We start from the raw sequence: 24,407 nt of genomic DNA, 5'->3' as shown, positions 1-24,407 counted from the left end.
GGAGGATGATGGGCATGGCGGGAGAAGGAAGAAGGAGGGGCTGACGGAGAAGATAAAGGAGAAGATACCTGGTGTTGGACACAAGGATCACCGTAGTAATACAAGTGCAAGTACCACATATGGTTACGATGAGGGGCAACTACACCATCAGGAGAAGAAGGGGGTGATGGAAAAGATCAAAGAGAAGCTTCCTGGACACCACTAGCTGTCGCTAGCTAGCTCATATATGTATATTATTATATATACATACGTATTTCGTTTTCTTTGCATAATATGGTGTTCTTTTTTCCCTAAGCCAGTGCGCTGGTATATGGTACATATATCAGCGTAGGCGGTTCAGTCATGTATTTGTATTATGAGTCGGTTGTCACAGTTTCTAATATATATATATATATATATATATATATATATATATATATCATTTGTATACTTTGGTTTCGGGTACAGACGGTAATTGTGAAGGATAATGCAGTGGGGTAGCATAAAAATACGATAAAGTAGCTAGCTGTAGCAAATTAGCAATTACTTCTAAAGAACGGAACAGTCATTCGTGTTTTTAATTACGCAAAAATATACATATATTTTTTTCTTTTAAATAACATCTTAATACAAGAAGGGTAAAAAGGAGGTGTCATAAGTGGAATAATTAAGATTATTTTAGAGTCATTTTATTTTATTTTACAAATCTAAACGTTTTACTTTACTTGGGGAAGTTTCAACTCTACAAGTTTGTAAGAGTATTCAAGAAGGTTTTGTCTCATCGGACCACAAACTTAAATGTGGTATGGGTGATAAAGAGGTTACGGTTAGCGGTTATTGTCTATAATCGCTAATCGTAGCCGCTTATGCGGTTAATACATTGCTAACTGTTTATACTATAGGAAAAAAATTAAAAATTAAAAATTTGTGCCTGGCTCGCCTCGCCATTCTCCCTGACTAGCATAGCTCGCCGGATAAGTCTAGTACTCGAAGCTTGGCTTTTGGCTCGCCTAGTTTAAGTGCTTGACTAAGGCAATATTTAGAGGATTATTAAAAGACATTTGCTTTATATAAATGAGTAAAGGTGAAAATAGTGGGTTTTTTTTTTTTATTTTTTTTATGTTTTATGTGAGACAAACAAAAAGCAATTGAAAATACTTGTAGTTGTCCTTGTGAGAGTTTGGAACAAGGTCATTCATGCGTAGTGTTCTTGACTTCATACCAAACTCATCTTTTTAAAAACTTAATATTACATTATATAATATACAAATAATATATTTTTATTGTATATTAAATATATTATATAGATGTTACCTAATAAGTAATATATATATATATATATATATATATATATATATATATGAAAAATTACACTTAATTTACTCTTCTAAAGTTAGCAGCGATTTTTAATTCGAATTCTAAAGTTTCAATTTTTACAATCTCCCTTCCAAAGTTTTAATTTTTTTCAATTCAGTCATTCCGTCAATCAAAGCCGCTTTGACTGACATTGCACGTGATCATTTTTGACCTTTTCTACCCAAATGCCCCCCCCCTCCCAATCCCAATAGACTCTCATTCCTCTGTTTGCCGAGAATGACGACGAGCATGTCAAAGATCACCTTTGATCTTAACGTTGGTTGGCCGATTCTGAAGAGAGAGGTTGAGATTTAATCATCGTTTGGATACAAAGAAACTGAGAGAAAAGAGAATTTCGAGTGCTTTGGTTGTGAAAGTTTTAGAGTTTTTAATTTTTTAATTTTTTAATTTTTAATTTTTTTTTTAGGGTTTAGGCTTTGAATTCATTGAAAAAAAGAAAATTTTATATTGACTGAGCTAGTTGATCAGTAGAAAAAAAAAAAAAAAAAGGAAGAGATCGGTAGTATATAAAATTTGTAAATTGATTGAGTTTTTTTTAAAAAAAATCTTTATTTGGTTACTGAGAATTCGGTGGAAGGAAGGAGCGAATGAAAATTGAAAATTGTTCAGTCCTATCCTTTTGCTGTGTTTCATGTGGAAATTTGAATTCTCGTTTGAAATTTTATAGATACACTAGGCTTCCCACAACCCACAAGAAAAATCGGAAAGAATATGAACACACACAAAGCAAAAATTTATTGCAATTATTAGCTTGGCACCAAGAAGAATATGAACAAATATTATTATATCAACAGCAATTTTTCATTATAATAATCCTATCACTGTATCAACAACAACAATCTCAACCTCCTTGAAATCAACCACCATCTTACATAAACTTCAAAATCATGAATATCAGATGAAAATAAAAAAGAAAATATCATATATATATATATATATATATATCGGTTAGCAGTTTTTACTAATTGCTTCCAAAAGCAGTTAGTACAGTTAGCGATTATGGTATTTAGCAGACAGTTATTAACGGCCCGTCTTTTCACCCCTACGCATAATGGTGTGATTTATTTCCTGAAGAGCATTAAAAGATTATGGAGCGAGGAAGGTAATGGCAAATAAGAAATCCCATCCTTTGAGGGGCATGCATCAGCTAGCGAGAGAATTATTAATAAGACATCAGTTGGCCTGTCGTTATTTTCATGAATTTGTTTATTAATTTTACAAGTTAATAATAACCTCTTGAATTATCGCTCCGTCTTTTATATATATATATATATACTCCTTCCATTAATTCACTGTTTAATTTCAAACTAATTAACTTGTTCATTCATTCGGGTGTATATATATATACCCTCGATAAAGACCATGCACATTATGCACTTTGGTCCGCCGGAAAGATCCATCTAAATTAATATATCATTAGAAGAAGGACGTTTTAACAATTCATTAATTTATCAAGTTTCAAGCCTATGAGTTGTTAGAGTATTTAAGAAGGTTGTGTCTCATTGGACCACAAAAACGCAGTGTGATGTATTTCCTTAGAGTTAGAGCGCTATAACATTATGGAGTGAGGATTAATTAGATAATGGCAAATAAGAAACCCCATATATCCTTTGAGGGGCATGAAAGATTTAATAACACATCTGTGACCTATCATTATTATTATTATTATTATTATTATTATTTATCATTTTACAACTTAATTGCCTCTCCATCATCTTTGATGGTTTCCTTTTTTAAAAAAAAATAAAAATATTAACAATTCCATCTATCCATGATGGTATATATATATATATATACAATTCCTCTCGATCAGGCCATTTCATTGCATGCATGTTTTCAAACTAATTAACTTGTTAATTCATTCATTCATGTGTATATATATACATTACCCTCAATGAAAAGTCACGTACATTAATTAAAGAGGAGCTATATATGATTATGGATCATACACGTAGGGTAATGATGATAAGTTTAATAGCGGTTTTGTTAGCAACAGTACAAGGAGGTCGAGAACATCCTCGTGTTCCTCTCCAATGGGATCATATTGTTAACCCAGCTTCAAAACACCTATTGATGTGTGTAGCAAAATGTGCTGTGAAGAGTATCGGGCCTGGTTTCAATAGACGTTTCATATTATGTTTCAACAACTGCATGAAGGCAGCCCCCTACGCTTTAAAAGGAGGGAAGATTTCGAACTAAATCTTTCCTCCTCCCTTTTCATGGTAGTAGTGTTCGGCGTCTTCTCTGTAGGCTCTACCGGTCTCCGTTTCTGGCAGGTTGCTTTAGATCTAGATCCATATCTAGTCTCTTCAACCTTAGATCTGATCGTTTTCTTCAACCAAGACGTGTCTTTCGAATAGATGTCTACGATGTCGTGCTTCTTCATTACTGCTTGTGGGTTTTTTTTTTTTTTTTTTTTTTTTTTTTTTTTTATGGTCCTAGCCGTTGGGCGGAGGACATTAATAATGCTTTTGGCTTTCAAGTCGAGAGGGAAATGGTTTGGGTGTGAGTATTTTGCTCATACCTAAGAAATGGCTTTCTGTACTCTTGGAAGGAGTCTGCGTTAGCAGATCTGTTTTATAATCTGAAGATCAGGTTGGGATAGCAGTTATTTGACGTCATAGATTGATTTTTCATTGTAAGATCTGTTACGTTTTCATTTTTTTGACGTGTAATCTTTTAGTTTCGACTATGATCTTGCAGAACTGTATGTTCTGTGATTGTAAAAGTTTTTATACTGTTGACCACTATTAATGTAATCATATTGGTTTTTCCTAAAACAAAAAAAAAGAAAAAAAAAGAAGGGCGGCCCCCTAAACCACATTTTGATGGCGGCCCAGAGTTACTGAGGTAGAATCCCCCTCAGGTTAATTAATATGGTATGGCCTGTACATACAACTAATTTATAACTCATTTCAAAAAAAAAAAAAAAAAAAACTAATTTATAACTCTTTTACAGCTTTTGATGTGTCCGAATGTGATAATCGGATCCAAAAATTGTTAAGGGTTCTGATACGTACGCTTAGATTTTATCTCTATGGGCTTGGGCCAAGTATTCCATCACTATACTTTTCATGTAAAACGCATTAATATTTGGTTAATTGGTGGGCCGACACGTCTGAGGCCACAGGCATTGCCATGGTCCCAACGACTGTACAACCCCACTATGGTGTAATGGTAGGCCATATTAAAAAAAATATGTGTATTTTATATATTTAAAGAACAAGTGTTATTTTTATAGAATATGTTAAATTTGAAAAAAACTTTGTAGTAAGTAATATATCTATATGTTCAAAAGAAGTAGGTGATTTTACCAAAAAATGATTTTTGTAATTGAGCCTTTCTTCTCACTCCTTTTTGTTTTTGTTTTCAGGATTATGAACAGTATCTCGTAAGCAGCCGGAATGAGGACGTAAGGAATTTAAAATGGAGAGGATTTTTTCCGGGATGATTGAGTCGATCATTATACGGTTGATTAATCAAAAAACTGGGTCTAAGATACAAGTTTGGAATGTGACGTCTGTTTGTGATTAGAGCTTTCCCTTTTTTTCTTTTTCTTTTTTTTTTTTCCTTTATTTTGTAGCGATTGAAGATGGAATATAATCTAGAAATGGAAAGGAATTATTGTACTTAATTCATTATTATTACAATAAATATGTAATCCAACCATCAAAAAATAAAAATTATCATCCAAAAAATATTAACTACAATGTGTGACAGGAACCTTATGTTTTTTACTGAGCAATATTACACAGACAATTATTTTTTTAATTTCTAACATGTTAACATTAATATTAAATACGAGTAAAAAAGTTATAAAAATGTTATAAAAGAGTTATAGTTCCCATATAATAATAAGTTAATAACATTAAAAAAAACAAAAAACAAAACAAATTGTGATCAAAACGGTTAGTTTCAGAAGAGCCACGCCGACACTCCAACTCCGCTCCATTTTCTCTTTTTGCGCATTTGCATTAGAACTCCTCATTTTTTGGTTGCTAGGCTAACTAAAATTTTGGTTCAGTGGGTTGAAATCGGTGCTTTTCAAGTGGGATAGAGAAAAGAACACTATGTTTGGAACGGCGATTAGGTGTATGGCGAAGAAACCCAAGCCGAAGATGAAACCGATAGAGCTGAAGACCCCGCCGGAGCAAACGCAGACCATAACCAGGGTCATCTTCGACGTCGTCAAAGAGCACGGTCCTCTCACCATTGCAGAAACCTGGGATCGTGTTAAGGTACTTCTAGCTCCCTTCGTCTCTTTATATCGTTGTACCTGTAACATCGTGACGTGGGTCTGTATCTTTGTTGTAGATTTGTGCAAAAATATGTTAGTCTTTCGAAGATTGATAGCCTATAGCCGATAGAAGCAGCTTTGATTGTAACATTGTACTGGGTAGTTTGGTGATTTTAATGCATTAGTCTGTGAAATTAGTTCTGCCCCATTTTCAATTTACTTTTGTTAAAATATTGATTAAGTGATTAAATTCAATATTTTATATCTTTATAAGTGCTAGTAGATGAAAGAAAGTATTGCGATATTGATTTGGCCAGGATAAATTCTCATGCTGTGTTGTATTCCATATACAGACAGTAAACTGTACAATGATAACTTCAGGTATATATGCAATTACAACTGAAACTAAAAGATAATTAGTTAATTACAATTCAAACTCAAGATAAATAATACACCAAACACAAGAACTTTATTATCCTAGCTAACAGCTGAGAATGATCCTTTGTCAATGTTATCCTTGCTTTGTATCATCCTCTGTAGCAACTGCTACATCAGTAGAAACAGAGTGTTTGTGAGTCTTTGGGTTCGATAGGGAATGAGGCAGATTGCCAACCACCTGAGCTTCTTGTCTGATCATTAGATGAGTTGTTGGCTTAGCTCTTGTTACTCTAAAAGTAGCAATTTATGGTGTTGGAGCCACCCATTTTAATGCGTGTTGGACTTGATATTAATCATGGTATTGGAGTCATCTCAACTTTCTTTAACACTGCTCACAAAATCAATTTTTGAGGTTTGTTTGAGTATCGTTTGGTCAAGTTGATCTCTACAAATTTACTGAAGGTTATGATGTGTGAATGGCTATTCTGTTTTTTAGTTCAATATTGCATGGGGTTCAAATTTTGATAAGTGAATGGTTATGAAATGCCATCAAACAAATGCTTCTTTGCTATATGTGTTAGGTTCTGATATGTTCGGAAAGAGTGAGATTAATGGTTGTTCACAAGTCAGTTATGTTTTTCTAGTGTGAGATGAGCAATTAGTTTCCTTGTCTGGAGGTGTGGCAGCATCATGCATCATGCAGATCAGGAGTATTTGTGATTTGAATAATATTAGTGTCATTTGTGTAACCTATATCCCAATAGGTTAATGATTGCTTTGTTGAGCTGAGTTCCATTGGGTGCATATTGACCGCAGACGCTGACTAAAGTCAGGAAATGCTATTACCATTGCTTTTTAGATTTTGTTTCTCTTTTATGCTTTCAGTTCGAGATATTTGCTGCATTCCCCATCTCTAAAAGTTTCTTTATCCCCCATATGTTTATTTTCTGCAAATTTTCTAAATGCTTTTTAATAATTTATGTCTTGAATCATTTTCAGGAAGTTGGTTTGAGAGGATTGACGAGCAAGAGGCACATGAAAATAGTGTTGAGGTGGATGAGAGAGAGGCAGAAGCTTAGGCAAATATGCAACCACGTTGGGCCTCACAAGCAATTTCTCTATACAACTTGGTTCACTAAACCCAATATCAAGCAGGCAAAACCAGTTAATGATTCCTCAACACCAAAACCCCCTTAGAAATTCTTGACTACTGAGTAGCTTGCTCATGGAATTTTAATTGTTTTCTTTCCACAATTATGTAGACGCCACAACAAAGATGTGCTTGTTTGTAATTTTCTCTTTTTCCTGTGTATATAATGCTGTTTGACTTGTACTTGTAGAATTATTTTCCAGGTCATGGACAAGTGTCTGCAGGGAGAGGGAAGGGGAGATGATGCCTTTGAACACCACATATACCTTGTGGCATGGTGTAATGCTTGTGAACCCAACTAAATTGGAGGATGTTGATTTAAACGGATGCCCAAATTGTCCATTAAGGACCATTTTCAGATACTTCAAAACTAGGTGGATGTATATTTTTCAAGATATTCATGTGGTTGATTGTGGATTTGCTTAGCATGTGACCCTCAGGATGTTTCAGCTGCATTCAAACCACTGTCTACAAAGCAGAGTCAGTAAGGGGGAAGAAGATAATTAGCCGGGAATGATATATCTTGTACGAAGGCCAACAAGATTTTTGGTAGGTACCGATCTTAAAAGTAGAGACGGTAACAAGCCATGTAGGTTGGAGTTAGGCAACCTTATACTAACAAAGCAGTAGCAGAAATGGGAGCAGCCTAAACCATGAAAAGTGAAAACACAAGCGTGGTGCACTCGTGCTGCATGGCAAAGTGGTGAAGTGCTGCACCCTAGATGGCGATAGTCCCATAGCCAATATATATATATATAGAGAGAGAGAGCATATTTCTATTGAAATCTGAAATCTTGGACATATTTCTATTGAAAGTTCTCATTTTTTGCCGTAATATAGGAAGGAATAAGGTTTTCCCCAACATTGATCGAAAGAAACTTAATCTATTAAACTGATATATATTCAAAATGTATATAACTATCACATGCATTTTAAACGTGTCATTTAAATAGACTACGTTGAAAGAAAATCCTCCAACTCTGTTCGGATAAAAACTTTCTCAACATTTTGCAGGGTAATGCTCGTAATGCAGATCCAAAAGATGAGACATGTCTACAATACAAGTACTGAGCATTAAGCACGCTGATCATCGGCCTATTGCCATGAGACGCCAAGCTAGCAAGTCAATGCCTTGAGAACAAAACCAAAACTTTCCCATACTATACAAATGATGATAACTATATGAACAGGCTATTAGCGCAATTTATCTCTATACATGAAATATCGATCTTCACAATTTAGCTTAATGCATCCCAAGTTAAACACGGAGAGTTCCATTTGGGTGTGAAAAAGTAAAGGAGCCATTAAAAGCGTCAAGCTCCTGAGCTTCTCTTTGACTTGCGCAACACTTCCTTCAGAACAGCAGCAATTCTATGCGCCATGTGGTGCTCTAAAAAGATTTCTTTGACCCTCTCATACCCTCTCTTCCCCATTGTGAGCCTCCTCTCAACATGAGTGGCGAGTTTGACAATGTTCTTGGCAAGGGGAGTAATCCCTTCCTTCCCAACAGGATGCAGCAAACCCGTCGTGCCATTCAATACAATCTCTGTGGTGCCTCCTGCTGCTGTTCCCTGACAAATGTTTTGAAAAAAAAGCAATAAGACGGGTTCCTTTACCACATAAGGATACTAAAAAAACACTGCTATACTGCTCTTGTACCATTCTTTTTTCTTCTATTTTTTTTGCCACAAATACTGCTCATACGTTATGATAAAATTCTACCTAGAGCCTTTAAGTTGGGAGATAAGTACTCAAAATTAACTGAAGAGAGTTAATTACCAGTACAGGCAGCTGGAATGCCATAGCTTCAATGGTTATCCTACCGAAGCATTCTCCCCGTGCCTAGAAGGGATTACAAAAGAAAAAAGGACGAGTACAAGGAACTTAAGTTCATTGTCACATAGTAATCACAAAAACAAGCCAATTAAATGAAAATAAAACTAGCATGCCTAAGATTAAATTCATTAGATTCATACCACACTAACCAGAGCAAAGAAAATAGTTCAACCCTTTTATGCATCACATATTTTATCTATTTGACCAACACAGAACTACTTCACATTTAATAGATAAAAAAATATAAAAGAGAGAACTCTGGGCTTTCACATTCTACAAGAGAAATAATTGCCTGAGACCACGAACTAATATGTCTATAATACAATTATAGATTTGTGTTCTTTTTCTCTCTTGTATACTCCATATGTACTTGAGTTACACCCCTTTGCGCATTTTAATAAGATTGATTAACTTAAAAGAAAAAAGAAAAAAAAAATCAATAGAAACAGAAACGAACAACGTGCACATGAAAATATCAACGAATAAAAGCAAAAGGCAATATAAGATAAAAAACAAATAAACTTTTGTAATGTTTAAAATAAGATATAATACTTGAAAAAGAGAGCGAGTTGTTAGCATAGCAAGATTACCTGGGAATTCTGAACGAGAACATCAATTGCAGCTAGATAAGGGGCTACAGTCAGAGTTTTATTTACAAAGTGAACTCGATCTTGGATTTTCTTCAGCATTACAAAGTTACGTAATTCAGACTCAAACTTGGTCTGAGCATTCATGTCACTTCCAACTATTACTGCATGCAGTCTTGGCACCTGCAACTTCTTTTCTTGGATCAATTGCAAGCTTTCATAGAATGAACGAAGAAATAGATCCTGGCCTTTTCCACGTGAAACACCTGCAGTTATTTAGAGTCCTTAGTGCCCATTAGTTATGAATATACGAAAACTAGCATAAACACAACAAGCAATCTTTTGGTGTTAATTTTCTTTTCTTTTCTTTTTTTCTCTATGTGGAGCAGGGGACAGGGAATGCTGTAAAGGGTGTTATGACAATTAACAAACAGAAACCACTCAAACACATAGAAGCAATCACGGTGAAAAAGAAAATCAGCACTAGAAAACAAGGAACCGTGGTAAAGCATTTTAACCAAAGGAGCTATGGCAGGATAACCAAATATAACTTTAACATGAGACCAAATCATTCATATAATTACAGAAAACAAGTATCTTGATTTGTATAAAAGTAGCAATAGCAACAAATATCTGGCATATGGTTACATCAGCAATGAAAACATACTGTTTATGATGGCAAATAGTAAATCTTCATTTCGCACTCCAAGAGACTCTCTGACATGTTCACGCAAAACCCTTTTTGCTACACTGTCTTCAGCAACTTCCATGAGTTCCTTGCTATTTCCAAGGTGAACAACATAAGTCTCAGGCATTTTAATCCTGCAGAGGGCAAATTATTGGAAATATTATCCCCGTATTGTATGAAATAACTAAAGGATCAAGGGAAGAATGGTTGAAAACTTGAACGTGAACACTGCATTCCAAACATTATTGCCTTTCAAAATTCCTGACCCATTCGAGCCACCTAACTTGCCAGGACCATAATGAATCAGAGGGTGCGTGTGTGAACGCGCGTGGGTGTACGTGTCAATGATTCATGTATCCTTGCTCCGTTTTTTCTGTTCTTTTCCAATTTAACAGCAACCTCCCCCAAACATATGTAAGTAATTAGCTATCTAATCATCACTTGCCAAAACTGGAACATCTCGCCTAAATGCTATACACATGAAAAATTTAGAGATAGTGACTTAAAGAGTGTCATTCCTTGACAGTTGATATCTGGAAAGTAAAGGTTTCATTAGAGCCTAAAATACAAGCATGCTCACTTTCCTGGGCATCGCCTAGGCCATGTACATGCAGCCCAAATGAAAATGGCAATAGAATAGGGACCTTGGTATTCATGATGCCATTGTATATTGGGTTCTTGTGCCTAAACCTTCAGATTTCAAAAGTACGGAACAATTCATTCCAAAAGAATAATATGTACTACAAATCCACTAAGAGCTGCATTTATAAGAACTAAACTAAGCAAGTTTACATCAAGATTTTAGAAACCTACCCCAAGCGTTCATGAGTCCTATTCTTCCAGTATTCTGCTGTTACATGAGAATCAATCATAGCACCAGCAACCAAAGGCAGGTGCTTGACATACTCCAATCTGAAGTAATGTCCACGCATTTCATGGATCCACCACAACACCTTCGGAAGAACACGAGGAACATTTTCCTTGAGAACAGCATCAAGCCATCTCCCAGCAACAGCTGTGTTCAAAACAACCAAATCAGCCCTGAGAGCTGTGTCTATAGCTTCCTGACCCTTGGCAGAGAAGACCTAACAATGTGTGTACACAAAGGCACAATTAGAAGCTACTCAAAGATTACAGAGAAATCAATCAAAGCTTTCAATTAGCAGTATCAATGCATAGCAAATCCATACAGGGCGAAATCTAAGACTCAAATAACAAGAAGAATATTGGGCCCAAAGAGTTGTATGCTGCATAGAAGACTGTGAGGAAGAAGGCAGACTGCTTCCAACATCACAAAAGATATATAAATACATAGCCACTTAGAATTTGGCTCGAGTAGTGAGGGGCAGGGTGGGATCCGGATAGACCTCAGGTTTGAAAGACTTAACAAGCAAGAGAAAACATAAACTATATAAGCCAGTAAAGAAATTACCTGCACTCCCCTGTCCAACATCTTATGTTCCAAACTGTATATCACCTCATCTGTTCCTGCAGGCTTGTGGATTGTAATCCAACGAACCTCAGCACCAACCCTTCTTAACAGAAATGCTAGCTCCATCAACAACAATGGTCCACCTGAAAGAATATTAAAAAAGAAGTTAAAATCACAAAAAGATTTAAAACAATTAGGTGAAAGAAGATACCCATGCAGTTTTCTACAATAAAAGAGTTAAAATGGGATATTATCTCATATTTCGTACAATATAATACATGCCCACACACGCCCACACGGACAAAGTTCTCTTACAAACCGAGTTAGAGGAAGTTCATCTAACCTAGTCTATAAAAATGACATGTGTCATCTTTCATATGAGAAACACATGCTTTTTTAAATAGAATGTGAAAAGCACATGCTTTTCGAATAAAATTTCTTCCAACTTTGTCCTTACAATTAAAAAAAAATGTGCTTCTCACATGTACAGGACACCTGTCATTTTTATAGACAAGATTGAATAAACTTCTTCCAATCCAATTTGGAAGCAAACTCTGCCCACACACAAACTGATATAACAGAAATTGGTTTTGTAGTCCCCAACTAAACTCAACTCATTTACCAAGAAAAACCTAAACACATCTCAGCTAAGCTTAATTAAATTGGGATCAGGTCTATGGATCCTCATCAACTCGCCACTGGGGTAGGCAACTCCGAACTACTACAGTAGCTGAATATTTACAGTAAATTTAGTAATTTCTCATTTACTAAAGTGTTGCCGCTTGCTAAAATTCCACAATTAAGAAACCTTCAAGCAACAGGACTGGAGAGAAAGCAAATAATATCCTACACCATTCCCCCTAACAAGTCATTTGAGAAGCATACCAAAAAGCGCAGAGAAATGTACAACACCATTTAGCATAATTTGTTTCTTAAATTAATAAACCAAACCATAATAACAGGACCATTATAGAAACCAATGATTTAGGCTTAAACTGAATACAATCGCTAACTACAATTAAACTAAATACAACACAAATTAGCGCGCAAAACTAACACTGCAGCATTATTAAGCTAAGTCCTTACGAGTTGACAGAAAAATTAAGCAAAAATAAGACAACGATAATTTGAGATACCGGAGAGTGAGAGCTCGTGCGAGACGAGCAGGACGTGCTTGGACTTCATGAAACCGAGTGGACTCGGCGCGGACCCGGTCTGCGGAGCCGAGTCGACTCGCTTTTTCACGACTTCCACATGGCGATCGCAGGAGTCGAAGGCGGGTCTGATCAAGAAGGCGATCAACGTCGAGACCGAGAGCATCATAAGGAGAGCGAGGAGCCAGCGCGTGTGCGAAGCGGCCCACGCGCCCGAGTGCTTCGCCATCTCTAGGGATATGGGTTCGGTGGTCTGCGAGCTTCGCTAGGAGCTTCTTCGGCATTTTAGGGTTTGGGTTTGGGTTCGGGTCTCGGAGCGGTGGTCTTTGCACATTTGGCTATGTGGATTTGACACTTGTAAAGACGGGTTTGGGTTTTGTTGGCTTTGAAATTTTACCGCGGTGTTCGAACCATGAAACTCCGATAGTTCGGTGGAATCAACGGAACCGTCCAAATTGCATCGCTCAGAGCTTTCCTACAGACTTGGAACTTGAACGCAATAGTCGTGTAATAAGGGTCTTTCTTTACTCTTGGAAAATGGAAAGGCGACCGTTTCCGCTTGTTACGTCGACTTTTCGACTCGATATTTATAAATAATTTTTGTCACGGCGGATTTTCCTTATTGGGCTGGCCCGGCTGGGTTCCGGAGTCTGTCCTATCGTATTCGTGGGAGCCACAGAACAGTGCACGTGTAATCCGTCCGTTAACACAAGGGTAGTTTTGGCATTTAGAAATCTCAGAAAGACCTCGCAAAACGCAACACATTTTCCTTCCCCGGAGCTTTCTTACTTGGGGCCTGCGCACAGGCGAAGCCAACTCGCTTCGAGGTATTTTTCCTTGCTCATTGCCATCCCCAAAAATGCCTGCCAACCTCAAAATCCAACTACTTCCAGGGCACACCCAGTGAAAAATCACCCGCTTCCCTCAAGTTTCGTTCATGATGACCAAATCATGGCTACCCGTAATTGTCACAGGTTAGTTTCCATGTGAATTTTGTTCTGGATTTTTGTTAGTTCAATATGCTTATCTAGTTGTTTTGTCTGATACACAAATTTCATTTTTGTTTCAGCTCTTGTTTTACAGGCACTTGGGGCCGTTTCAGTTGTGGTACCGAGTTCCAATTGCTACGTCCTCGATAATTCTAGTCACATTGTTGATTTTGTATCCTACATTGTTATAGATTCTGATTTAGAGAAATATCTCCCAAGTGTGCACGGTGATGTACAGTAGAATAGCTAATTGCACCTATGCGTAAAGCGTGCTTACGCTCGCACATAAAAGATCGGTATTGGTTGATATTTGGAGCCTGGAGTTCATCTGATTGTGATGATTAATTGCCTCAAAAGGATGAGTGTTGCTAGGGTTTGAATTTGATAACTGCCATGTCAGTTTGTAATGGATTGTAGTAAAAGCTGCACTATTCTAAACATTTTCTACACAACACTATCGTGCTCAAAACTGATAGGTTTAAGCTTTTGGGATAAGTGGTGTCTCAATTATCTTATGTCAAAGTCCTTACTTGGATACTCCCAGTTTCCATTTGAGATAAAATAATACTTTTTTTTAATCCGCTGCTAAATATGATTAAATTTCAATCCTGTCTTTACTAAATATAGGAAAGTTGTTTTCTCTTGAGCTGTTGATCAGAGTAGCTGGGTTGGGCATAATTTTGAGTATGAGAGGAAGGACCAGAAGGTAATGTCCTTAAATAAAGCTAATGATAAATAAAGTCCACATGTGCTATTGATATCTGAGTGTACAGTTGATAGATATTCAAATCCGGAGGGTATTACAATAAAAGTTTGTCCTACTGCAGGACCCTGACTTGGCGGTTCAATTTTGCAAAGATGTGGAGACTAGATCGCAAGCGGTAGTTCACACCTTATGTTATCCTTTTACTATTTATTTATTTTTATTTATATGCCTCCATTAAGTTAATGCAAATACTTATGAATCCAGTCTGAAGAATTTTACAGCATGCTGTGGTTGATTACTTCTTCAACATAAGGCAACTGGCCTCATCTGTTTGTTCTAACTTTATGACCAATAGTCAGGAAACTGATAGATAACAGAAGAAGAATGCAAAATCTTTTCATAGTTTAAGCAATTCAATTTCTTTGAACAATTGCACAGCTCACAAAATATTGATTGGTTATACAAGTCAATTGGTGAATCATTAGAAACTTTGCATTTGTGCTTAGTACTTTAATCACATGCACTAGTAATTGCGTATGAGAATGAACCAAAAGTATGACAAGAAAGTCAATGTGATGACATTATTGTTTTTATTTGTGATAAATAATTGAAAAGAGAGATTCAGGTTCTAGGTTGATCAGGTTACCTTTTCTTTCTAGCATGGAAGACATATATGTAACGAGTCATTTTTGTGACTCTAAATATGAAAAGGAGAGTAATATGGGTTGTGATGCATGAAGCTTGGCATTTCTGTGCACACAACATTGATAAAGATGCAGAAATAAGAGTCTTTTTAGTCCCTTGGTCACTCTCTGCATATTATCTTGTGCTGTAGATGATATCAGAGTCATATATTCTTTTGGTTTGCTATATGATGAAAAGAAAAAATAAAAATTCATGCATTTTCTTCTTTTTTACAACTATGGTTCACATAGGGTGTGCATGTGCTTATACTTATGCAGGGATATGTGAATTTTGGCCGATTTGATAAGCTCAGCTACTTCGTTACTGGTTCAGGGCAAGTTGATTTTGTTCAAGTAAGCCATCTTTCAACCTGAACAGCATTTTGGGAAACTTTGTTACAATAAGCATGAGTGATGTAGGTTGGCACTTTATGTGCCAATTAATTCACTTCGTGCCATAGGAAAGAACTGTATCTGACTGTCTTTTTATTCGGGGAGGGGGGATTGAAGTTTGGAGTGATGTTGGATTTTTAAAAGAAGAAACAACAGAAGAAGCAAAACTGCAAAAGAGACTGGAAGGTCTTTACTTTTTCAGTGAAATGTCATTATTATTGAAATAAAAAGGTCTGAAAAGAAGTTGCCCCTATTTTTGCTGATATGGGACTCGGCTTGGCCACCGTGCCTTAACAATCTTACTCAAATACCAGAAGGAAGTCAGGCATTTCTGTAGTGGTTGCCGGATTGAAGTATCCCTTTTGAGGCATTTAGACTTCAAACCTAATGTCTTCCTGGTATAGATTGCCGAGTTGGTAAACCTGATCATCTTAGTAATCTTTATTTCTCTGTATATCTAGGGTTATTTCAATGGTGACCTGAGGAATTGTGAGCTCAGTTATGACAAAATGGGACGTACAGCTCAGGTTGGTTATGTTTTAAAATATACTTTTTTCATGTTAAAAATTCATAAATCTTATTATATTACTGCTTTAAGGACCTCCTATTTCTTTCGATTAAACTATCTTCTGCTACAAACTCCCCCATTGTTGTTGTGTGATTTCAGGTAAATGTTATATGTGGAAGTTGTTTAAATGGAGAATGCAAAGGTTTGTGAGCTCTTCATTTCTGAGTTTCAATGTCTAATTGCTTCATACACAAGGAAATACATGACCCTCAAATACATGAGCATTTTTGAGTTTCTGCTATGTTGATACGCCTGTGTTTGGTTGGTTGGAAGCCAAATTGAAGTTCATGATATCTAATAGAATAGTTAAAATGATGAAATTAGAGGATTATATTGAAGGGCTCATGACAATTTGGAATAGTAAGACAATTTCAGTGTGTGCAGCACTATTGGTCAAGTTTTATTTGTTTTCTGAAGTAGATTTTACCACCTGGTCCGGAACGAGTTAGCTAGCTGCTGTTTTTCCATAACCTATATTGGTAGTTTCTTTTAACCATATATGCAAACGAGCTTGATGTTGGTTATAAATCAAATACTGCTTCTTGAGGGAAAGTGATGGCAGAGTTCGTAGTTGTGACTGGTTCTGTTCACTAAGCTTGAATAGAATGTTCGAACCATATTTTTGTGATGGATATTCCCCTCAAATATTTTGCATGCCATGTGAAGATACGATTGCTAATTGATATTGTTTTTCAACATATTTGCAATTCTAATCCCAGAAGATATGGGACAAGGCACTTTTAGTTGTTGGGTCATTTTAATTTGGTGCAATGCTTTTTTCTTTCTTTCAAAAATATACTGTTCCTCATATTTTTATACATCTTAAATTGCCTCTGCACCTATAAATGTCTATGGCCCCTGTAAGTACAAAATTTTAAGGCATATAAAATTATCTTTGTTGTCTGTCTCAGGTAGTCCTGGATGCATATGCAATGTTACCTATGAGTCAACTTGCAGGTCTACTACTTTGTGCCTTGAGTTCCATTAATATCCCTCTTATTTCTTTTTCTTGTTACATAGTGTTGATTCTTGGTATATAATTCATTGAATTGCTACCTCTATGATAAAAATGCTTCAAATTTGGACTTAATGTGCTGTAGATACATGAAATTGGGATCTTAAAGACCTCCATGTTGTTACAACTAGTAGGAGAGAAGGGCTTGTTTCTGTATTATTGACTGCTAAAGCTTTTATGGTTCCATTTGAACCAAATAAATCAATGCATTCAGAAGAATATAATAAAGAGCAAGGCATATGATAATTAAATTTATTCACAGCCAGTTCCATAAGAAAAGTTGGATCCAAATTATAGAAACACAAGCTCAAGTTTCCCTCTGTTGAATTATTTCGCCCCTTTCTTGAATTTGACAAATAAGATACAAAATTCCATAGGATTTCTCTTTTGTAAGATACAACAATAAAAGTAATAACTCATTAACTATCCAACGATTGGTTGTTGGAAGCCTACAGAGAATTTTCTAAATTTATTATTTGCGGGTGGTGGATAAGTCGAAAATAGATATGAATAATATTACTTTGCTGCTGGTAAACTCACAAAATTGCTTCATTATTATATTGATTTGAGACATTTTATTGCTCTTTCCGATTTTATATCTCGCTTCCCATAAAATCTGATGTAACTTCTCAATATTTGTGGCTATATCTGATTTTGTCAGAGTTTTTGTTGAACTTGCCATTCCATGTGAGAGATTGGGTCCACGGGTATTTGAGGGCTTCACTGTTGGTTTTCATCCACGATCATGGGAAATTGTAAGACCCTATGCTATTCTTAGCAATGTATCTTAATTTTGTATTGCAAGAAAGAAAATTTACCCTGCAAAAGGAAAGAAAAACAATTACCTTTGATGAACTTGTAGGTTTACAATGGTATGACCCAATTGGGTTTTGAAAAGTCTTACCGTGATTTCAGGTCTGTGATCTTACTGAGAGTTGTTTTTTCTTTTCAAACTTCTGTCATGAATGATGGTGAATATACGCTTCATACACCAAACTTTTTTCTATTACTATCACCAATAATTTTCAGAATAATGTATTACTTTTTACAGCTTTACGACTGAACAAGTTCATGTAGCCCTTTATATGACTGCAATTGCTTCTCTATCAAATTTGGTGCAGAAGCCTATTATTGAGGTACTCTACTTTTGTCATTTCAGTCGGTGGGAAGCATGTTATATTTAGTATATCTGCCTAGTATCTGATATATATTTGGCTGCCTCCAGGTTCTTCCAGAAAATGGCCTGGAGGTTCAGTTATCAGGCTCAGGGGCAACTGGGAAACCTCCTACGACTTTGTCGCCCACAGTGCTGATTGTGGATTGGAGATGTATAGATTCTTGCAGCAATAGTACATTTATGATGTACAATCTTCTAAACTTCTTGTTTAAATTTTCTTTGTTTCTTTTTTTTTTTTTTTTTCTCTTCAGGTGAGAAGGCCCTTGATACTCCATATGAAGTTAATGTCACTATCCCAATAGAGGGTTATGAACCCATTCAGTTCATTCTTACAAAAATGTGTGGTATGCTCACATTTCTGTTGTGAAAACCTCTCTCTCTCTCTCTCTCTTGGTAGGATTTATCGACAGTTTAATACTCTAAATTTTAAGAAAAAAATAATGATTTTATTGAGAAAAAAAAAGTGGAACACATCAGTTCACAGAAGCATACAAGAGGTTACCAAACCCCCCGCTCCATGCAGGTGCAGAGAAGGGAAAAAGAAAAAAAGAAAAAAAACCCATAAAGCTTTACCTATCCAAGAAATCCAAAAAGGAAGACTCGTAGACATGAGATTAAACAGACATCCATGTTAGAACTTATTTTAATTTTAAGTTCCTGAGATGGGGTATGTTGCTTTGTGGTTAATCTGGCTCTGCCTTCATTATAACTTGCTAGTTGACATGTGATTTTGGAGGATCTTACAATCCATCACATGTGAATGAGTCCCTGTGTTGGTGTCTGCTTTCCCAAATTTGTTATGCAATGCCACTTGTCTTTTAGTTGGCAATAAGTAGAGGTGGAACACGGTAAAAATTTGCTATAAGGCTAAATGACAGTTGTACACAGTATTGACTGAAAGCCCCTACTTCTTCCAGTTCAATTTCTGTTTGTAGTTGATTGCTTTCATGTCTGAGCTCTTGGTTCCATAAAAGCGTAGCCTTGTTTTTTCAAATTTTGCAGAATATAGACAGGATCAAGGGGCAGATGCAACAAGAGGGTGGGCTACATTTGGAGTGTTATCGTGCATGTATGACTAACTTCACTATAACTTTTTTCTTTATTAGATAAGTACTAAGAGCATATGTTAAATTATGAAAAGTGAATAACTAGAACATGTGATGGAGGCATCTGCATAATATGCAGTTGGTGTTACGTAGGCACTTTTAGCAAACTGATAGATTGTCTGGTATATGCTTTTGAATATATAGTATGAAAATACACCTTAAGCTTGTTCATGATTATGCATTTGCTCTCAACTTGCTGCACGTGATGCAATAGCAATTTCACTCCATTTAATATTCATTAAGCAAGTGCTGATCTCTATATCCCACCGGCATGTTACAAATCTTTTTGGATATCACTATGCTTTCTGAATATTGATGTTTGGACAAATTGGAATTTGGCCTGGAGCAGATTCATTGTCTTTTCAACAGTGTTTTGTTGCGGAGGATTCATTTACAAAACTCGAGTGGAACGCCTGGTATGCTGTTTAGCTTTTGCTTACATGCATTAGATGGTACTTTAGTTTCCTGCTTTTGCTTTGCAAATACACATCCACAATCATCTATTTATGTTTTGGTCACATGCAGCATGGGATTGATGCATTGCCGGGCATGACAATACTATCTGCTTGCTTAGAAACTGTAAGTTTACGGTACTTATGGCAATTATGTAACTGGAACCCTTAGATTTAACAATGTTCCATTATTTTTTACATTGATATTGATTAAACAAAAGGGTGGACTTGGACGGCGGCCAAATGTGGAGAGAGTTTGATATTATTAGGGTAAATGTTAGAGAAACATTAATAGTTAATTGAATATTTGGATGCATGAATAGGTGAGCGGAGCAGGGCAAAGCTACTCACGAGCAGAAGACCTTAACAGTGCTTTCGCCAAAGCCTCTTGGGAACGCCCGGCTGTTGTTTCTACTCAAGGAGCTTCCAGACAAGGTGAAAAGAAATATGGTTCCATCTGAATTCCATATAGCTCGTCACATTCCAATTGAATACTACAAATCACACATGTATCAACCAAAGATGTGCGGGATCATGAAGTTTCACAAGCTGTTCTATCATACTATTAACGAAGTTTACAGCAAGAGTTTGTAATCACCCATGTGAGTATATTCTCCTAAATTCATTTACTGCATTCTTTCTTCTTGTATTTGTTCCCTTTACATCTTAGAGAATCTATATACAATATTGTCCACATGAAGTTGCCGAGTTTCTTATTAATTTCTTTTTAAATCCTCCCCATATTCAAGTCTTTGTGCTTGTTTGTGTGAGTTCAAAAGCACTTTTAATGAAGGGAAAAATATACTTTAGCCCCCCAAATTACCATTTATTTTCATTTTAGTCCCTTAATGTTCAAAAAGTGATAAAGTTGTAATTTGGCCCCTACCAAACAGTTGCAATTTGGCCACTTCATTAGTCATTACCGTCAAATAGAATGGAAAATTCAAAATTACGTCGTTTTGGCAAGTTTAAGTTACTAAAATGCTCTTTTAGAAAGAAAAAAAAAATCAATTTAAAAAATGACCTCCAAAACGACGTTGTTTTGAAGAAAAAAAAAATTAGAAAAAAAAAAATAAAAAAAAATAGAGTTGGTTTAGAGGTGGCTTGCCGGCCACCCCCAAGCTTCTGGGGTGGCCGCCCAGCCACACCCACAGGGCGCCAGACCAGCCACCCCGTGGCCTATGGGGTGGCTGCCCAACAGGCCTAGGGGTGGCTTGCCATCCACCCCCATGGCCTATAGGGTGGCCGTAAACCACCGATTTTTTTTTTTTCTTTTCCTCAAAACGACGTCATTTTGGGGGCATTTTTTGTTTTTATTTTTATTTTTTCAAAAGAGCATTTTAGTAATTTAACCTTGTCAAAACGATGTAGTTTTGAATTTTTCATCCTATTTGATGGTAATAATTAAGAGAGTGGCCAAATTGTAATTGTTTGATAGTTTTGGGAGTTATTTTATCATTTTTTGAATATTAAGAAGCTAAAATAAAAATGACTGATAATTTGAGGGACTAAATTATATTTTTCCCTTTATTGAAAATACCATGGATTTTTTTTTTAGCACAAGTATATATATTACAGAATTTGAACAAAACCAAAAAAAAAAACTTCTAAATTTGTTTTGGCGGTGAGTTATTGCCTATACAGTTAAAGGCTGACTAATGTCAAGCTATATAGATATGTTGTTGCTATTTCTGATGGTTTCAGCTTAGGTCTTTATGGCTCTCTGCTAGCAACAACTGCCTCCCTAATGGGTATTGATTGCAACTTTATGTTTTTGGAAGTCTACTATTGTAGCATGACCCACTTTTCAAACCTAGAACGAAATTGCCTTTATCTTTTCTGTGGATAACGAAAGCTTATCTTCTTGCAACGGTAAGTCTAGGTGTACGTACTAAAAAAAAGGAAATCATAGAACTCACATGCTAAACATACTATTTACACATTTTTTGAAGAAAAAAAAAAATGGGTTGAAAAAAAAGAAATGTTATGTATTACTTTTTTATTTTTTTTATTTTTTTTAAAAGTTGATGTAACTTTCAAAATTACTATTGAATCAAAATTTAAATATCATTCAACTCATTTTTTATTCATCCTTTTAAAACTGTTTACCAAACATACCCTCCGGTGCTATGAACATGGGCGGAGAATATTTCAGTCAACTAGCTTTGCTTTTTGAAGGGAAAAATAAACAGTAAAAAAATAATGGAAGTTTTTTTCTTTTTCTTACTTATCCCACCACGACCATTTATTTATTTATTTTCACAAAATTCTCAATAATAAAATCTGACCCCACCGCCACAGGTTCTCAGTCAATAAAAAAAAAACAAAAAAAAAAAACACCTAACCCCATAGGTAATCAATGAGAGAGAGAAGGTTCCACTTCTGTCAAACCATGCACATTGCACTATAGTATTTCTAACTATTAAAGTTTAATTTCAAGTTTTTTAGAAGAATTAAATATTAATCATTTAAAAAAAAATTATAATTTAGTTTCATCGAGCTTTAGTGATAAAAAATATAAAAAATAATAAATCAGCTTTCCACGTGTATGGTCAGCGTGATTCGTTTAGAAAGAATGGTGGGAAAAGTTGCTAGGATCAATCAAATTAGCCAAGGAGATAATATACCGATAATATGCTCCTCGATTAGATAGATTTAAAGCCTGAAAAGAAAAAAAAAAAAAAAAAAAAAATCAATCAACTTGGGCAAGGATATATACGGATGATATGCTCTTTGATTGAGTTAGGGCCTACAAAAGATAGCTTATAATTTAAGAATCATACCCTTAAACTAAAAGGAGTAGTTCTCCAACCCCACAGATTAAATTTAAATCTATACTATATATTATCTCAATGGGGATGGATTGGACGAACCTAATATTCTCTTTTATTTTTGTTTCATACTACAACATTGCTATTCCTATTCCTATATTTTATATTATATTATAATATGACCCTGCATCTAAAACCCACAACAGTCAAATACGTCTTATTATTAAAATTGATTGAAATCAAAAGGCTACCTCCCAAAGACATGAAAAGACGGGTTCTTTTTATACGCCCTAACAAATGGCAACATGTAAGCAGATGAAATAGAAAATGCCTCACCTCAATGATACAGCACTGTCAACTGGCCTTCCTTTAAAACAAAATTTTATGGGTTGTTTGGGGGGCTGTTTCCCATTGGCTTGAAAAAAAAGAAAGCGGTCAATAACTGTAACAAGATTTGATTAATACGTGAAAAAAAAGTAAAGATGTTTAATATAGGAAAGTGAAAATTTTTATTTTGTAGTTATTTTTTAATTTGAATAGTAATAAAAAGTGATTGATGTGATGTAAAAAAATAAGAACGATGAGAGTTGATTCTGAGATGAATAGTATTAGGGTTATTTATCTTCCCTCAATGTTAAATATAATTTCATGCGCTTCCAATACAAAGAATAAAAAAGTGAAAGTTATTTATCTCTTAATGCTCTTTCTCTTTACATTAAAAGATAAATAACTAAAATAGACTTCTGATGCGAAGATTCCAGCTAAAAGTTCGTTTGATAAACCATTTAGTTAGTGTAAATCAATATTCAGTGAGTTTGACATTTACATAGAAGATTCGAAAACTTACGTCAGTGCATATTCAAATTTCGAATTTTACTGACTAGTTTAACCCTATACGCCAAAATTAAAAATTAAAAATAAAAATAAAATAAACTACGTACCCCCCCTTAATTTCTTTTAGCCAAGAGCCACACGCCTTCTGCTCACCCCTTCCAGAGAGCCGCCGGACCGACTACGTCAAACCCAACAACCATCGACGGTGTCAACCGGCCCTGCTGCAAACTGCTGCAATTCAAGCTGCTGCAATTTTTATTTATTTATTTATTTTATTTTATTTAAAGTTGGCTTCTGGGTTAGTCTCTAATGGTCACGCTTTGAATGCACCAATAATTTTGAGTTCACTGACTTTGTCAACAGAGCAGGTGAGTCTACGTACTGACTACGTTTGGCGTTACTATATATAAATAAGTACCTGCAGGTTGACCATGTCTAGCTCGTACATGCATTTAATTAAATTATTAAGTTTAATTTGTTGACTGGTCCATATGGTCTTAGTGAACACCTCTAATCTATTCGGAATCAAAGAGACAAAAATTCATCAATTGTAGAACTTTATTTTAATATGGAGGTTTCATAATTAACCATAGTTTTTACTCGTTAATTAAATTGATTGTATAATGGGTTGGTTTAATAAGAATTACAATAATTGACTCTTTTGTAAATGCATTTTAAAAAAAAAGTATTTCTAAACTATATATATTAATTTGGTTTAAAATTATATTTTATATTTACGAAATCACAATAATAATTAAATTGTTTGTTGATATTTATGCCTTTTAAAAAAATAAAAAAGGGTTTTAAAAAACAAAACCAGAATTTTGGTTGTGGCACGAAGCAATGAACATAATATGCTAAGAAGCAAAGGCTCGTGATTTATACTTCACTTTCC

The 24,407-nt window shown here is 35.4% G+C and overlaps 3 protein-coding genes across 4 annotated transcripts; 2 read left to right on the top strand and 1 right to left on the bottom strand.

Moving 5' to 3' along the window:
- Positions 1 to 5,292: 5,292 nt before the first annotated feature.
- On the top strand, positions 5,293 to 7,546 carry LOC132172997 (uncharacterized). Its single transcript, XM_059584561.1, has 3 exons — positions 5,293 to 5,594; positions 6,971 to 7,135; positions 7,312 to 7,546. The coding sequence occupies exons 1-3, from the start codon at positions 5,427 to 5,429 to the stop codon at positions 7,363 to 7,365; spliced, it is 387 nt and encodes a 128-aa protein (XP_059440544.1). The 5' UTR covers positions 5,293 to 5,426; the 3' UTR covers positions 7,366 to 7,546.
- A 445-nt stretch (positions 7,547 to 7,991) lies between these two features.
- On the bottom strand, positions 7,992 to 13,347 carry LOC132172995 (uncharacterized). Its single transcript, XM_059584557.1, has 7 exons — positions 12,801 to 13,347; positions 11,665 to 11,807; positions 11,046 to 11,317; positions 10,212 to 10,366; positions 9,548 to 9,810; positions 8,901 to 8,963; positions 7,992 to 8,692 (listed from the first exon to the last, which is right to left on the bottom strand). Exons 1-7 carry the CDS (start codon positions 13,045 to 13,047, stop codon positions 8,435 to 8,437), a joined length of 1,401 nt encoding a protein of 466 aa, XP_059440540.1. The 5' UTR covers positions 13,048 to 13,347; the 3' UTR covers positions 7,992 to 8,434.
- A 200-nt stretch (positions 13,348 to 13,547) lies between these two features.
- On the top strand, positions 13,548 to 20,627 carry LOC132172996 (uncharacterized). Of its 2 annotated transcripts, none has more exons than XM_059584560.1 (17): positions 13,548 to 13,792; positions 13,888 to 13,979; positions 14,466 to 14,513; positions 14,635 to 14,688; positions 15,476 to 15,550; positions 16,051 to 16,116; positions 16,257 to 16,299; positions 17,069 to 17,114; positions 17,834 to 17,927; positions 18,035 to 18,087; positions 18,224 to 18,308; positions 18,398 to 18,500; positions 18,601 to 18,693; positions 19,329 to 19,418; positions 19,805 to 19,871; positions 19,981 to 20,034; positions 20,231 to 20,341. In XM_059584560.1, the coding sequence occupies exons 1-16, from the start codon at positions 13,756 to 13,758 to the stop codon at positions 20,006 to 20,008; spliced, it is 1,074 nt and encodes a 357-aa protein (XP_059440543.1). In that variant the 5' UTR covers positions 13,548 to 13,755; the 3' UTR covers positions 20,009 to 20,034; positions 20,231 to 20,341. The 2 variants fall into 2 exon arrangements, with proteins under 2 accessions (XP_059440543.1, XP_059440542.1); XM_059584559.1 differs by having other exon boundaries at positions 13,551 to 13,792; positions 19,352 to 19,418; positions 20,231 to 20,627.
- Positions 20,628 to 24,407: the final 3,780 nt, after the last annotated feature.

This window comes from Corylus avellana, chromosome ca2 (genome assembly GCF_901000735.1).
Source record: "Corylus avellana chromosome ca2, CavTom2PMs-1.0".
NCBI classification, from domain to species: Eukaryota; Viridiplantae; Streptophyta; class Magnoliopsida; order Fagales; family Betulaceae; genus Corylus; species Corylus avellana.
The sequence above is the reverse complement of the archived record's forward strand: the minus strand, read 5'-3'. Positions and strand labels throughout refer to the sequence as shown.

Coding starts and splice junctions, on each gene's coding strand:
- LOC132172997 (XM_059584561.1), top strand. CDS start 5,427: ATGTTTGGAACGGCGATTAGGTGTATGGCGAAGAAACCCAAGCCGAAG. Junction 5,595..6,970: donor AAACCTGGGATCGTGTTAAG/GTACTTCTAGCT, acceptor AATCATTTTCAG/GAAGTTGGTTTGAGAGGATT. Junction 7,136..7,311: donor ATATCAAGCAGGCAAAACCA/GTTAATGATTCC, acceptor TTGTACTTGTAG/AATTATTTTCCAGGTCATGG.
- LOC132172995 (XM_059584557.1), bottom strand. CDS start 13,047: ATGGCGAAGCACTCGGGCGCGTGGGCCGCTTCGCACACGCGCTGGCTC. Junction 8,964..9,547: donor TTCTCGTTCAGAATTCCCAG/GTAATCTTGCTA, acceptor AATCCCTTCTAG/GCACGGGGAGAATGCTTCGG. Junction 8,693..8,900: donor CATTCCAGCTGCCTGTACTG/GTAATTAACTCT, acceptor AACATTTGTCAG/GGAACAGCAGCAGGAGGCAC.
- LOC132172996 (XM_059584559.1), top strand. CDS start 13,756: ATGATGACCAAATCATGGCTACCCGTAATTGTCACAG. Junction 18,309..18,397: donor TGCAGAAGCCTATTATTGAG/GTACTCTACTTT, acceptor GGCTGCCTCCAG/GTTCTTCCAGAAAATGGCCT. Junction 18,501..18,600: donor GCTGATTGTGGATTGGAGAT/GTATAGATTCTT, acceptor TTTTCTCTTCAG/GTGAGAAGGCCCTTGATACT.